This window comes from Dipteris shenzhenensis, chromosome 23 (genome assembly GCF_047967505.1).
Source record: "Dipteris shenzhenensis isolate YYH24624 ecotype China chromosome 23, Dip_SZ_1.0, whole genome shotgun sequence".
Lineage (NCBI taxonomy): Eukaryota > Viridiplantae > Streptophyta > Polypodiopsida > Gleicheniales > Dipteridaceae > Dipteris > Dipteris shenzhenensis.
Genome location: NC_141618.1, coordinates 2764802 through 2780977, shown reverse-complemented (window position 1 = coordinate 2780977; position 16176 = coordinate 2764802). Strand labels below are relative to the sequence as shown.

At 39.9% G+C, this 16176-nt stretch overlaps 1 protein-coding gene across 1 annotated transcript; it reads left to right on the top strand.

Annotated features, from left to right (window-relative positions):
- Positions 1-7729: 7729 nt before the first annotated feature.
- LOC147886866 (uncharacterized) lies at positions 7730-15857 on the top strand. Its single transcript, XM_087394648.1, has 4 exons — positions 7730-8360; positions 14920-15072; positions 15205-15407; positions 15534-15857. Exons 1-4 carry the CDS (start codon positions 7785-7787, stop codon positions 15724-15726), a joined length of 1125 nt encoding a protein of 374 aa, XP_087250774.1. The 5' UTR covers positions 7730-7784; the 3' UTR covers positions 15727-15857.
- Positions 15858-16176: the final 319 nt, after the last annotated feature.

Below are 16176 nucleotides of genomic sequence, written 5' to 3'. Positions count from 1 at the left end.
ATCATCTAGATCCATCCTATGCTTTTTCAAGTTGTGGCGGTCAATGCCTAGAACCTTAGAAATTTTTGAATCATTGTATGTCAACTCTCTTGTTACATCTCAGTAGTTGCAATCATGTGCAATACTGACCTCTTTGCACCCAATTGATCTCTATTACGAGCTCATGTTACATGGCTTAAAGATCATTTTAACTTTTGGACAATGGTTGTTGATACATAATCTTGGCATAATTTTGCGGCACCATCACTTCTTTCATTTGTGGATGGCATATGAATCTTTGCATAATGTCAACCTTTATATCCAAATCAAGAGGTTATCTTATCCGAATAATATTTCACCATCTCCAATGAGTATCTCTGCATCGAACTATCAAACTATTGCTCTCCAATCATGAACTTTCCCTCTCCGTGGTGCAAAAAATTAACTAATTCGTCATGTTTGGAGTGTCATTGCTTTGAGTGTTGTCAGACCCTATTGTTGCAAGAAGAACTTCATGAAGTTGTCAAGGTAAATCAAGAGAACTTAGCCCAACTTTATTATGCATGATCACCATCTAAATATCCATGACTCAAAGAGCTACATAAAGCCATGCAAAACACACGTTTCCTTGAAAATCTACCGAGAGTCATGCCTGCAAAAAAATTGCTTCTTAAATACTTTGAGAAGGTTCATTGGTAAGATTTGTATATTTACCTTTTCCTATTACTTTGAGAAGGTTCATTGGTAAGATTTGTGTATTTACCATTGGTAAGATTTGTGTATTTACCTTTGTGTAAGATTTGTGTAAGAGAAAGAGAGAGAGAGAGAGAGAGAGAGAGGTTGGTAGCGCTACCCCAAAGCCAAAGTATACTATTCAAAACAACACTACTCTTCAAGAACTTGGCCAAAAAGAATACTTTTTTGTACACTCTACCATTCTTAGACCCTTAATATACTATATATTTAATCAAGGATAGAATTGCTAGCAATTGTAAGCGACACACTCGATTCCAACAATCGCACTCCTTTTTCTCTTCTATCTACCTATAGGTTAAGAGAGATGAAACAAACCAACAATAGTGAGTCACACACATAGCCCCCCCCCCCTCTCTCTCTCTCTCTGTCCTTCTCCTTAGCACTTGATGTAGGTCCAATCTCTTTTCATCTATACTGAATACAAATGTTTTAAATAAAAGTGTTAATATGATTACTCGTAAAATTAAACAAACTACATTCTTAAATAGATAAAAATCATAGTGGAAGGGTCTTAACAAGGTACTTTTTCTTGAGTACACACACACACACAGAGTACACAAACTATTCCTGTCTCCTTGAAAGAGAAGTTATGTAATGCCATATTGTATGTGCTATATTTATTGGTTAGAAGCATTGTCTTTAAACCCTCAAGTTAGACAAATGCCAAGTTATTGATCTCCCACTGCTAGGTGGCTCTTGGTTGTGTGGCATTTGTTTGTGTCTCCCTTGGCTCTTTTTACTTGATTGAGGGCTCATTAACTGTCGATCTTCCCCTAGCTTGGCTTTGGGCTTGAGTGGCCATCTTTGTCTCCCTTAAATAATTTCCTTGCTTTGTTATTCTTTTTTTGTCTAAGCCTATTTATTTCTTTATATTATACCCTTTGGACTGTTAATGATTTACCCACTTTATTTGTTTACTTATTTACTTCCCTTTTAATTTCTTATATATATCTATTACATATATGAATATATATCATATATATACAATTCATATAGATATTTAATTATTTAGTTATGTAATTGTTCTTAAAATAATTATATGTCCTTTAATTATTAATTGTCGATCACTTATTCAAGTTTCCACGAGCTTCATGGGTGAGCTATTAAATTTGTTGATCACTTATTGATTTTATCATACATATCCTAAGTTTTTTCGTTAATATTTCCCATATTAATTTATTGGCACTTTTACTTCTTTGTGAGATTTTGTGGCATAGGTATATAGTTAATTTGATCCCGCAAATAGATTCAGGAGCCTAAAGGCCAAGTAATTTATTTTTTCTTATAAAATTTCTCTTATATATACATGTTTACATATACTTATTTACTTCTCTTCTTCTTTTCTCATAACTATATTTAATCTCTATTTACTTTTTCATTCTCCTTATTTCATTAATTTCCTCCTTTTTTCATTTTCAAAATTTTTATTATTAATTAAAACTATTGATCGTTTATTCAATTTTGCATGAGCTTCTTGGGGGAACTATTAAAATTTTTGATCACTTGTTGATTTTAGCATGAGCTTCATGGGAATATAATTACTCTCATATAAGCTTCATGTTTTTAAACTTCATATATATAACCATCTTACTTTTTAATTGTGGTTAATAAAATCCCTCCTAGACTCAATCAAAACCGCCTAGTGCACTATAACTACTAAAACCATCCTCAAACCTCCCACTCGTGCAACTGCCCACGTTCTTGCATGTCAATATTCTTTGTAACGACATTTCGCTCCCTGTACTATATGTCCTACCCTTCCATGCTCTCATTCATCCTCTTGCAACTATCTTTATGTCCTGTTATCCTCTTTAGTTACAAAGTCTCCCTCTCAACAATGTCTCTTTCCTTAGCATGGCTCATTTATGTCATAGTCGGCCGTGCTTATCACTCAGGTGCTTCACTTTCTTCTCAGACCCCCTCTACTCACTTCTGAACAAAAGCTGACTACTACCTCCCCACAAGCTACCTCGCCTTGTTCTAAGTGTTTGGAATGTGGTGACTCTCCACCTCTATCTTATTTCCCTTTGTGTTTGCATGGTGCCTCTGCCTTGGTGCATCTCGCCTTGGTGCTTCTCTCTTTGTGCTTGCGTGATCTCTTGATGCTCGGTCGATTGAGTTGATAGCTTCTTTTCTCTTTGGTTGTCTTGGCTTCTCTCCTTACGTACTTTGGCGATGACTCCTTTACTTATGCTCTTTCTTTGGTCGTGACTTCTACATGGCTGGCCCCTTCCAAGGTTTTTGCTACTTTGGCATGCTAGCAAAAACCTTGGCTCCTTCTCTTGATTGTGTTTCATGTGCTCTTAATGGGTTTTCATTTATGATCGGAGCTACAAAACTGCTCCTTACGTTCATATTTGGTGGCACTTGGTTGTTCTTGACTACTCACTCACTTTGTGCAATATACTCGCATGTTAGCCCATTGCGACTCCCTCTTATCGGCCTGCTCTTAGCATCTCTCTTGGTTATATCCACTGCACTATGGATTGGCGGCATTTCGGCTCAACTGTGTGCTCCAACTCTCCATGCTCATGGATCTCATAGATGCTTTCATGCCTTCCTATGTAATGACAATTGATCGATATTCGTAGCTTTGGAACCCTTCTTTGAAGCTGTCATTTGATCGCCTCTATGCTCATAGCCACCTTTTCCTTGATTGATGCACAGGATTTCCTATTTGTTTTGTTTGTAGCTGCCCTTCATCTTGTCCCACAGTCTTTGTTGTGTGTTTAGTTACTCTTGGTTGTGCCTTTTCTTAGTTGTTGTCTCAAGCCGCTCCTTTTTGTTGGGTTTTTTTCATTTGTTTATTTTTTACATACATATATATATATATATGTATATAATTTATTTATTTATTTGTATGTGTAGGTGTGTGTAAGTGTGTGTTTATATCTACATATATATATATATATATATATTTTTTTGGCATTTATTCATTATTCCTTTATTTATTTATTGCTCCTTTATTTATTCTTACTTCCTTTTCATGGTGGTTTTCTTTTTTACTAATTTTGTTCATTTAATTTTCTCCATTTTTTACTCATTTAATTATTTTATGTATAATCTCTCTCTCTCTCTCTCTCTCTCTCTCTCTCTCTCTCTCTCTCTCTCATATATATCTTTATGTAGTTCCTTATTCTCTTGCTGCTTCTTAAGTAGACAATCCTTTCAATTCAAAATGTATAGATTGTATCATTTATTTGCTAATTGATTCTCCCCACCCTTGTACCCCTTGGAGCCTTAATCATTGCAATCATTCATTTTCTTTATTTCAACTCTTCATTTGCCTTATGTTTCCCCTTGTTAAATAAATTAATTCATGCAGATTAATTTATTGCTTAAATTTTCATTTATTAAGGTTGTGGATTACCCCCTTTAAACGTTTTTCCTTTATTAAGGGAGTGGATAACCCCCCGATTGTTTTTTTATGGTGGACTACGCCCCATGTCTAATTCCTTTATTATTTCCAATAATGTACTACTCACACTCTCAAATGGTTTGGAATTACATAATCTTGTATGAACTTTTTGCACTTGTATAATTGTGAGGTTTTATATATTCTAGAATCTTGACTTTTGTGCTTGTTCCTAGGTAAAGCAAGAACAAGCTAGGGAACACATGCATTACCTGTCTACCCAAATCAAGCTATGTCGTTCTAACACATGGTTTGTTTGGATGGTGGTACGTAAGTGGACCCTGATCTTGGAGCCTGGACTACCTGATGGATTTGACACTTTTGTACTAATTATTTGCTTAAATTTGCAAATTCAATAAAAGGAAAATTTGTAGTGCCGATTTGGTTACTCGGGTCCTTACCAAAAAATTGTTTGAATTGCAATATTGTCATAAGTTCCTTCAATTTAGTTTTCTTTAAAAATTTCAATCCATGTATCATATGCAACTTTTTATAATTATCCATGATTGATTTAATTATATGGTTCATTTAATGATGAGATTATTAAATCTAAACACACACACACACACACACACACACACACACACACACACACGTGCACATGCATGTATGCACACACTTTCCTTGGATACTCTTAATAATTTTTATTTTTTTATTTTCTTATGTGGAAAAAGGATGGACAAAAGCAAAAAAAGGTGATGAGATTGGAATTAATGCACTGCAATGATTGCATAATGAAAGGAGGGTTTATGGCCCTTAATAGGGGTGCCAAAATGGATTCCTAAACTAAAGCATAAGGGTAGCTAGACTCAGATAGAACATTTTGAGTAAAACACTATTAAAGAGAAGAGGGGTCAGTCGAGGGATTATTCTTGGATGAAAGACTATGGATTGAGGACCTATGAGCATGCATGTTAGCAACGCTCTTAATTTGAGTACTTGTCTCTCCCTTGCATGAGTCAAGATAGGAACACCATTGCTAATTGGCCTACCTTGACCTGGTGTGATATGATGACTTGCTTGTGGCTGGATAGTTTGAATTTTCTTATCTTTGTATACGTCATGTTGTTGACGAATGGAATGGACACGGTTTTTTACTCATTAGGATTAGTGACAAACGATCTAACTATGTACCTATAATAAATGCAAGCTTTTGCTATAGTATGCTTCTTGATGCTTGCAAACAAAGACAGGATGGAAATTAGTTTGCTATGATCATATACCCTAGTAAAAATGAACAAGATATTGTTTCCTCAAAAGAAGATTATAAAAATTAGTAGAAGAGGAGACCTACTATGAAATATTTGACTACATTTTATTAGGCATTTATAACCATTTCTATATTCAAGTTCTCTTATGACTCTGGAATTCATGCAATTTTTACTATGGTCTACTCCTTGACATTGAAAAATGAAGTGGAATGGAAATTAAGTTGCTGAGATGATATTCCCCTAGTATGGATGAATTAGCTTACTAAATTGATATTCCCCCAATATTGATAGATGTACCCCTTAGAAAGGGAGTTGCAAACATCAAGCATTAGTCTACTCTTGAAAAATATGAGAGTAAACATGTGGATGATGTTGCAAATAGTATCAAAAATCTTTTTTTAATACATCTTTAAAATACTTTGAACAATGTTTCAAGATAGGGTTATGGGCTTGAGATTGTCCCAGATGTTATACTCTATGTTTCGACTTTTCGACTCTCCTAGTATATGATTTGATGGGTCTCCACTTATGGAGGCCTATTGGTTCTTCTAATGATTGGGAAAGAATACATATTTTATAAAAACAGCAAAATCTGATTTTAGAGGTCCATCAATTTTTTTATTTTGCTTTGCATTCTGTAGGGCCTTGTACACTATAATGTTGCTTCAAAAAAGCTAAAAGAACTAACATATGTGAATAGGATGAATAACTTTTATGTCTATAAATTGTTTTTCTAATAACAACATTGTAGCATATGTCTACCTTGGTGTTCATTACAATATACTACTTAGTAACTTTAGATAAAATAGTTAGTACTTTATGTTTGGTGCTATGCTACAGTTGCTTCCATTTTTCCTCTTATCTTGTTTTTGTTTAGTTGTATTGTTGCTCATATGAGGGAGACTCATGAGATGGTTCTCATAAATTAAAGGAGAGTAATAGTTGTTTAGATCAAGATATCTTTCATGCAAGCTCCTTGAATGCTTGCTGCTCTCTTGCTTGCCCTTTGGTCCCAACTCCAAAACTGACATGTTAGGAACACTTTCCTCTTGATGTCAATTCCATCCAAGTCTGATAAAAAGTGCACTTGGAGATCCTCAAACTGGCATTGCTCTAATAGAGATTTTAGAGCACCTAATGGCCCTACAACTTGACTAGAGGTAAAAATCCCAAGGACAAAAACATGTCTACAAAATATGTGGAAGCACCATAGGGCTACCAAATGGACTTGAGATTTGTTCCCATCTGAAGATGCAAGTCTTATTGCAGGAACATAGATTGAAGAAAAACTTAGATATGTTGCATAACCACGACAACGTCATCAACAAACACATAGCTACCTAGATTCGATGAACTTCCATATTCAGTATGGATCTTCAACCGATTGCATCAAAGAGTGAGGAAAAAATTAGCAAACATTTACCATGCAAAGTAGAAAGAAGGGCACTGATTTGATGGATTTTAGGTCAACGGTTGTAGATTGTTTGGACAGTTTCCAATGGTTATTGGAAGATAGAGGGAACACAAGATGCACGAAAGCGGTACACACCGCCCAATGTGCGCCCAATGTAAGGGCAAGATGTGGTGGTTTTTAATGGGTAGGGAGTTTTCACAAGCCAAGCAAGAATCTTTTAAAAAGTTAGTATTCAGTGCATTGTTGACAATTTTAAATGAAGGACTGAAACTCCACTTGAATTTGATTGGTTGGTAAGTGGGTAGCCCACGTTTGGGTAGCCAAATTGTGGCCACTACTTATGATACCTCAACATGAGAAATGGCAAGAGGTTTGGCAATGCGTAGAGCCAATAAGGCCTAAAAACTTTGATTGGGCCAATCAAATGCCCATCTTTGGGCAGCTTTTAGGCCTTACACATAGACTAAGAGGGTTATCTTTGAGCATATGAATAGAAAGAGCATGGACGAGAGCTACCCCACAAGTTTCAAGTTGGGTCCGGACAAAGTGGCAATCAAACCCTCCTTTACCTAGGATTGCTGCCATTGTGAGGAGATTGTGTGATCTCCAAACGAGACAGACAGGTCTTGCTCATTTACTTTTGACAAGCAGATGTTCCATGGTCCCCTTAGAAGTTTATTGGCTATTGGAGCCTACCAAAGTTTGTAATTGGTTACTAGATTCTTGACGGGTGCTTGGGTGAAAAGGGGGCCGGATGAACTATCCATCCGTGGAGCTCGAATGCTCGTTTGACACGTCAATCAATGCCCCCGCAGCATGGATGGCATTGGCCCTGTGTGAACTCGCCCTAGTTCGCACCCGCCCGACCGACGGCGCTCGGGGGATGCTCTTATGCCCTTGGAGCATGGATCCATCTCACGTAGAAGTTCGTGGACACGTGGAGCCAACATCACAAAAGCTATATCACACACTAGGGAGTGTTAACAATCATCATCCTTGAGGGGTCTTCATGGCGGTTCCTGTTCATCTCTGTCACCGAAACTCCATTCCTCCTGCTGCCAACTGCAAGCCTGACTTGCCCTCAGTCCTCGCCTCCGTGGGTGCTTTTCGAAATTTGGTTTCTTCCCGGAGATCCTCCTTTCTTGGGGATAACTTTGGTTTAGCAGTTTCCGATGCCGATGCCACGACTCCTGGCAGCGTCAATCTGTCGATCAATTGTCCTTCGATGGCTTTGCCCACTACTCTCCCTCGGCTTAGACGCTTGCATAGATGTAGGGCTTCGCAATGTGGGAAATTAGTCGACTTGAAAGGCCATAGATGGAGAGGAAGGGCAGCGAAACGGTGGCAACAACGATCATTTACTAGATGGTGTATGAATTCCGATGAAAATCCGCCTGGTGATGATAACTTTTGGGAACAGGCAGAGGGTATAAAGAAGCTCAATGAGATAGAGGAGATGAAAGAGCTAGTCTCCGAAGCGAGTAAATTACGAATTGAAGGACACGGGACAGTTCCGCAAGAAAAGACCAGCAGCGAGGTATCGGAGAAGGACCAAGCGCAAAAGTTGCGTGAAGAACTTGCCAGGGTAAGCGTCCTCTCTCCGCATGCACTCTAGTAAGCGACCTGCTCTATGCCCCGTTGTTGCAAACTAAAAGATAAAGGGCTTTGGAGAAGATGTATCTACAGGCGCAATTTGTCTTACTTTTCTGAGAAATTATAAATTCGTTTTTAGAGTGTGCCTGGAAGAAAAAGGTATGGTAAAGACCCGGCCTAGATGCTAAATCTAAGTTCTAGCTATAAGATGTCTACAAAATAGATAATGTTATAGGTGTAAATTCCAACGAGAAACTGCACATACCACGTATTGTGTGCTCAAGTTAAGTGGTATGATCTTGGCTCGATCCATATCATTGAGAAGCCAAGCTGGTCTGGAAACATGCTAACAAGTGTGTGTGGGGGAGGCTTAAGCACCAGAAATCTTGTTTCATTTGGAGTGGTGACCTTAGTTTGGAAAAAAGCCAGTCGAAGCGTTTCTACGTAGAAACTAAACGTTTTCAGATACATAAGTGTATTTTTGCCTCTTTGTAGAAACGATACATAAGTGTAAAGGGCCATTTAGCTTTTTATGTTTTAAATAAGAGAGAGAGTTTCTAGTTTTTTGGAAGATTTTGTTTCTTGACTTGCTTGTTTATTTTTGCTTAGTCACTTGCTTCGTTTCTTCTTGTTTTCATTCTCTTTTTTTTATTTGACATATGTTAGTAAGCACTGGGTTTGCCCAAGAGACTCCACAGGTCTTTAGAAACCCAGTATAGCTGCTTATGCTTGGGCATTGACGACAACATAAGTGTTGCTTTGCTTGCTAAGTATGTCTTCCTTTTGTTTTTCATAAAAGTTTTTGTTTACCTCTTTTTTCTTCTCTTTCATTTTCTCTTTTATATTCTTTGTAGATTTTTGATCTGTAGAACAAGAAAAAATCTAAATTTGTATGATTGGACTTATTCTAGTCTTACAAAGGTATATAAACGTTTTCAGATAAGCGTTTCGTATTGTTTAAGAAACGTCTCAAATAAAGTGTGTATTTTAAACTATATATTACTACAGGTAAAGAATCGTGTTTAAGTGGGCATGACAGGCTTCTATCTCAATAAGGAGTGATGTAAACTAGGCATGTCAGCGAAATTTGAAGCACGTGATTCATGTGAACATCCTATATAAGGGGAATACTAGTATGTGTGGCCTTATTGTAATGTAGACATGGCTACGAATCACATCCTATATACGGGGAATACTACTTGTATGTGGCCTTATTGTATTGCATACATGGCACCTTGTTTCTAGCTAATTGTGGTACGTAAAGGCCGAGCAACACCAATGTCTTGCGGACAATCATGGTATTCAATCCACAAAAGGATCCATAAAGATATCAAATGGCATGAGTCCCAAGTTCTTCACCAAGTACCACTGATTGTAACTCTTCCAGTTTTGAAATTTGCCTTTGAATGGCAACGCTTTAGACTATGGTCTTGTATCCTCTCCTAGTCCATGCAGGATGACTTGAACCATCTCTGCAGGATTGATAGTGTCACCACAATGTAAATATCCTAAGTCAAAGTACAGTTGACCATTTATTTGATCATAATTAAAGAGTTTTATATGTGTTAATTACGGTCAAAGAGTTATTTTAATGGTCAAAGGATTGACTACGGTCAAAGATACTTGACTCTAGTCAAGTAAACCTGACTGCGGTCAGAGAGTGTTGACTTCGGTCAACAAGACTTGGCATGCGCCAAGAGGGTTAACCCCGGTTAACCAAGATGTGCCAACTCCGGTTGGAGAGACTTGGCTATAATTAAGGCGCCTTGACCCTTAGTCAAAGCTCTTTAATTATAATCAAGAGTGTTGACTCCGGTCAACCAGAGAAAATATATATATATATATATTTGTTTAGATGTGCACATGTGTTTAGTGGGGACGCCCACCGTGACTAGGATTAGTCCACAGTGTATTATTTGCATGCAAAGCGCTAACAATTAATGGGTACCATGGTGGTGCGCTTTAATTAATTGTTGCAGGTACTAGGAAGGATTATTTTTCCTAAGCGAAATGGGAGCCTGACAAGCACCTAGGAGGCGGTTCGTGTGACCGAGAGCTTTGAAGACTCCAGAATGGCCCTTAGAGGCTTGTAATAGGTTTTAGTCTAGATTTTAGACAAGTGGCATGTTGCCAATTTGAATGGGGCTTGAAGCTCTTGTAAAAGGGGAATTCTTTTCATGTTTTAAGGAGAGACTTACGAGACAGCTCTAAGCTGAAGCTGAATTTCTGTAATAGATTTTCTGAAATGAATAAAGACCTTGGGGGGGGTCCAGCCCGACAATTTGTCCTGGGCCCTAGTGTATGTTCACAGAGAGAGAGAGAGGGAGAGCCTTTGGAGAGTTAATTTCCGTCGTAGAAATAAAGCCAAAGCTGTTTCGTCAGTTACGGTTGCATTGGTATCAGAGCAGGATTAAAGGCTTTCTCAAGCCTTTGACGATCCAAGCAGTAGCCTAGGCAAGCAATTAGCATCCCGATGCATGATGATGGCGCACGATATATGAGCTTGCGCATAAGATTGCCGTACGGGAATCTTCACAGTCCGTTCTCCTTACGCTAGTCCCTGGGCGATATGCCAGCTGAAGGAAAAAGATAGGGGCTGTGACGATTTAGCAAAAAGCTAACAGGCAATGGGCGCAATCTGAAGCGTATGTACGAGGAAAGGCTTTAGAAGACCTTGGCTGGCCGTCGCTATACGTAAGTGTGAACCAAGGCTAAGCGTATGGTGACTAGAAGCAATAACCGAAGTGCGAGCGTTGGCGAAGTGGTGAAGCAGGTCCGTGGCTCGACGGGAGGTTTCTCGTCGGACGTGAAGGCACGATACGCAAATCTTTAGAAAATTCCGTCGCCTACGCAGATTTTCCCATCCAGAAGGTGACGTGGCAGATCTGACACGTGGCGCTGACGTGGCGCGGGACACGTGGCGCAGGACACGTGGCAGAGGTCTTGCAAGGTGCTGATGTGGCACACGTGTGTAATCTGACACGTGGCAGGTGACATGGCAGACACGTGTGGATTCCTGACGTGGCAGTCAGCTCAGATGCTGACATAGCACTGACACGTGGCAGACAGGTGGTAAAACTGTGGTTAGTGTAAGTCTGGTTAGCTGGACTTTGATCAGATGTCCAGTTAGTTGGCCCAACCAAACCAGACCAGAGCAGAACCAGTCTGGTCAGTTTGACCAGACAGTAACTATCCAGTCACAGACTAACCAGACCAGAACCAGTTAGTCTGGCTAGACTAACTAGCAGTTACTCCATCTGGCTACTGTTTCAAAAAAAAAAAAAAAAAAAAAAAAGACAGTTGCAGAGACAGTTTTGGCTATCAATTTTCTCCTGCCTGTCAGACTTTTACTGTCAGAAAAGTAGCAGAAAACCAGAGAAAAGCAGAGAAAACAGAGATTTGCAGAAAAAGGAGTATGCATGCCTTTGAGCAGTAAAAAGAGGGAAAAACAGATGCCTTTTGAAGCCATCTACAGCAGCCAGAAAAGGGCAATATAGTTGATAATGCTTTGGCAACTGTGTGGGTATATGCCTTAAACTGACAGCCAGTACTGGCATAGATTGTGAATGCAAAACACCTCTTGTTGAGGTACCTTTTCTGTTGGAAAAGCAAAGGTAGTGTTCATTAGTTACTTGCACAGTGCGAGAAAAATCTGCAGATCTCAGAATATGGATCAATCACCTATCCAGTGGGATTCTCAAGATAGGGATGTGTATCCAAGACAGAGGAATGTGCCACAAACTCAACAAGAATTTGAACAAATGGTACGCACTCGTATACAAGAGCTGGAAAATCTTAAAAGGGATCCCAGGGCAGCAGAGGCTATGCCTAATCCAGTATATGACGTGCCAATGCCAGAGGCACACTCTCGTGTACAGTCTGAGAGAGAGAGATCTCATAGATCTCATAGGAGACGGTCCCATAGTAAAAAGAGATCGAGGCGTCATCACCGATCTCCTAGTCCATCACCGTCTACCTCGAGTTCGACTTCTGTGTCTTCTTCTTCCTTATCAGATAAACCATCCAGGAAAAGAAGGAAACACGAGAAGTCTGGGAAGAGAAAATCTTCCAAAGCGACCAGGGAATTTAGAGAGGGAGGAAAATCTGTTAAGTTTATGACCTACAATGGACAGTATGGTCATACAGACAAAGCATTGCAGTTTATCAGACAGTTTGATGCTGCATTCGGTACTGAGAAATTTTCAGAATCCTCCAAGTTAAGAATGGTCAGCCTACATTTAACAGCAACGGCTAGTGCATGGTGGAGTGCACTGACCACAGATGGATCAGCCCCAAGAAAGTGGAAGGGCTTCAAGAAAGCCTTCTACCAGCAGTTCATGCCTAAACAGTTTAGAGACCATGTTCTTCAAGATTGGGACAGCTTGCACATGGATGCATGAGATACAGTGGATGGGTACAACCAAAAGTTTTGGGATGCTTATTTGCAGGTTGCACCGTTCAAACTCCAAAGGCACCCAGATGAGGAAATACAGAGCAGGTCTCACTCCAAGAATTCAGGCAGTAGTGAATGCTTTGGGGGCAAAGAATATTCAAGATCTTATGCATTCAGCCTCAGTAGCGAGTCTTGTGCCGCTACAAGATCCATCTACAGTGCCATCCTTGCATGCAGGACGTGCTGATAAAAAGAAAACTGATTTTCAAAAATCAGAAAAGAAAGAGTCCCCTAAGGCTGAAAAGAAAGGGTTTCAGCCTCAGAAGCCGAGGGGTACTCAGTTCTCGAAGACCTATAAGGGCAAATCTCTATTTACCCCTGAACAGATAGCGGAATTCCGTAGAGATGGGAAATGCTTCAGGTGTGGTAAAGAGGGGCATGTGGCTGCCCAGTGCCCAGAAAAGCCTTCAACATCGAAGGGAAAAGAGGCAGAGAAGCCACGAGGACCGCAAAAGCCAATGGCGGGGGGAATTCCTGATATACTGGGTCATGCTTTGAACCCAGAAGAACGAGAATTGCTGCTATCATGGGGCAAAGTTAGAGACCAGCAAGCGCTAATTTTATTTGATCCAGGGGCTACTGATAATTTCATATAAGAGGATCTAGCCCTGAGGCTGGGAATAAAGACGGAAGAGCTAGGCAGGGCTTTGGATGCCGATCAAATGTTTTGTGGGAATCCTGTGCCAGTTACTCCCTTGATAGGGAAGCTCCGTCTTCATATTCAGAGTTATGTGGATCAGGAAGACTTCTTCATTTCTCCACTGAAACATTATGATGTAGTTTTGGGGATGCCTTGGTTTCACCGCAAGGCAGTGAAGTTGACTCTTCCTGAAAGAGTGCTGGAATTTGTACATAGGGGGAAAAATCAGCGTGTAATTGCTCAGACAGAGGGTCAACACACAGATCACACTTGGAGACATCCCCTCCTTGTTTAGAGTCGGAGCCCGACCGGCGGGGGTCACAGTAGCCCTAGTTAGACGCAGAGCTACGACCAGGAGACATGCTAGGACCGCACCTTTGAGTGGCCGACAGCACTCTATTGCCGACTTCATGCCTCCACTGCCTCATCCATCCTGATATCTTGCTGTTGCTGGGGATGATGATGATATTGATGATGATGCTGAGATTGATATATAGTCGACTATCGACATGACTATGTTGTACTTAGGGCTTAGTACTGCCATTCTGCATTTTTGCATTTTTTGCATTTTGCATTTTGCATTGGTATGGACGCTTGTTTAGTAGCTCCACTACCACAGCTCGTTGTATCAGGATTTTCACAGTCTCATAGACCCATCGGTCTTCCGAAGACTTTAATAAACTTTCTTTCTTTCTTTCTTTCTCTCTCTCTCTCTCTCTCTCCCTCTCTCTCTCTCTCAGCCACTCAACACCCCCGTCTTTCTTTGCCTCTTTTTCCACTATCCTATCCTATCTCTTGGGCATGTCAGATTCGTGGAAAGATTGTATCTAAGGGTTAGATTAGCTTCTAGATTTGATTGAGTGGGTTCATGGCTAGCTGGGTTGTTATTTCAGTCCCTCTCCTGCTTTCTGATTGTGGGGCATCAAATATTTGTTGGATAAGAGCGCATGGGCACATGCCGATGCCCCTCCTTTTGTTCTGGGTGCTTTGCTCAGGAAACCAGAGCTGACTTCTAACTTCGATCTGCTTTTCTAGATCATGAAAATGTCATGCAAGGGCTTTAAGACAGCATTCCCTTGGTGGGAGCATACGATTCATAGCATGCAGCCTTCTCTAGTACACTCTGGAGGTACTGGCTGTTGATGGAATGGATGTTAACTCTTGCGCCCTTCTTTTCCTGTTAAATTGGATGCAGATGGAGACTTTCCATGCAGAGGACTTTCAGAAAAACGATTGTTGATTTGAACTTCTTATGAAGCACGTGCTCTTGAAGGTCACAACAATTGTTATTAACATGACTTACGTCTATCAAGTTTGGTGTCTCGATTAAACAATCTCCTTTCCTGCCAGCCTAATCTTGTTGCATGGCTATTTGCAACTAAATAGATTAATGTAAAGCTGGGTCATCACAGTTCAACTCTTCATGAAGTTTGTAAAAGGTCAATGTTGTGCTTTCAGAGAGCTAAGGAGCAGGCTGAACGAAGGAAACAGGCAGAGCAGATGTTTCAATTGGGTCAGCGAGCTTACGGAAGGGGCATGTATGATAAAGCAGTAGAGTTTCTTGAAGCTGCCCTGACTATCATTCCGGGTGCTTCAAACCTTGGCGGTGAGGTAAAAGATGCCAAACATATTCATGCTGGGTATTTCTGAAAGTGGTGCATTGAATGCATGGATTCCTGATTTGAGTGTATAAATTTCTGTAGACAATCAACTTGATAGATGTACTTTTTCTCAATAATTCAGGTCCAGGTATGGCTTGCTATGGCCTATGAGGCTAATAATAAGCACAGCGATTGTATCGCATTGTACAAAAAGCTAGAGACTACTCATCCTAGTAGATCTGTTCGAAAGCAGGCACAGGATCTTCGGTTTATACTGGAAGCACCAAAGCTGAAAATATCAAAGGAAGAAATGGTATCCATACCACTTTTAGATGATAATGACAGGTATCTTTACCCTTTAGCCTCTCAATAGGTTAAAAACGAGTTCTCTTTTTTTGGTCATCATAATTTCTTTGATGCTATCTGTTAGAACAGAATTTAAAAAAAAAACACTGCAATGCATGCCCACAGTGACACAAGGACATGGAGCAAGATGTACAGAGCGCATAAGAAAAAAACTTCAAAGAAAGTTTCTCCTACTAGAGATTATATGGAAGATTGGTTGGTATGGAAACCTCCAAGATGGGAAAGAAGTCCCTATTTCTGGGTTGCAGCGACTGTTTGGCTTACCCTTGTAGGGATTTCTCTGATGTTCCAGGACTAACATCTGAGATGATATGGATCTTGAAATGTAATGTTGTAAAGTAATTTGCCTTGGAAAGCAAGTTTCTCTCTTGTATACTAACCATTCACTCACCACTCACGCTTGATATGGTCAGGGTGACCATTTCTCAACCCAGTGTAAAGGTCTATTCATTGTGTCTGTGAGTGGTGTACATTCTTTTATTTTAGGACTGATTGATGGGTGTATATGTGCCTGATTTCTTGTTTTGTGGCTCATTCACAGAATACTCTATGTGTTTCGTTTCGATTTTGGGATGCAGAAATCCTTCATGTTCCTGTGCTGCACACATAAAGGCTGCTTTTTTAGAAATGGCTTTCGAACATCTGCAGTGATAGAAATGACAACAGAGGGTACCCACAGCGGAAGATTGATAAAATAGCCCAGAAATCCACAGAAAAGTGTTTGACTATGGAATCCAAAATTTCTCCA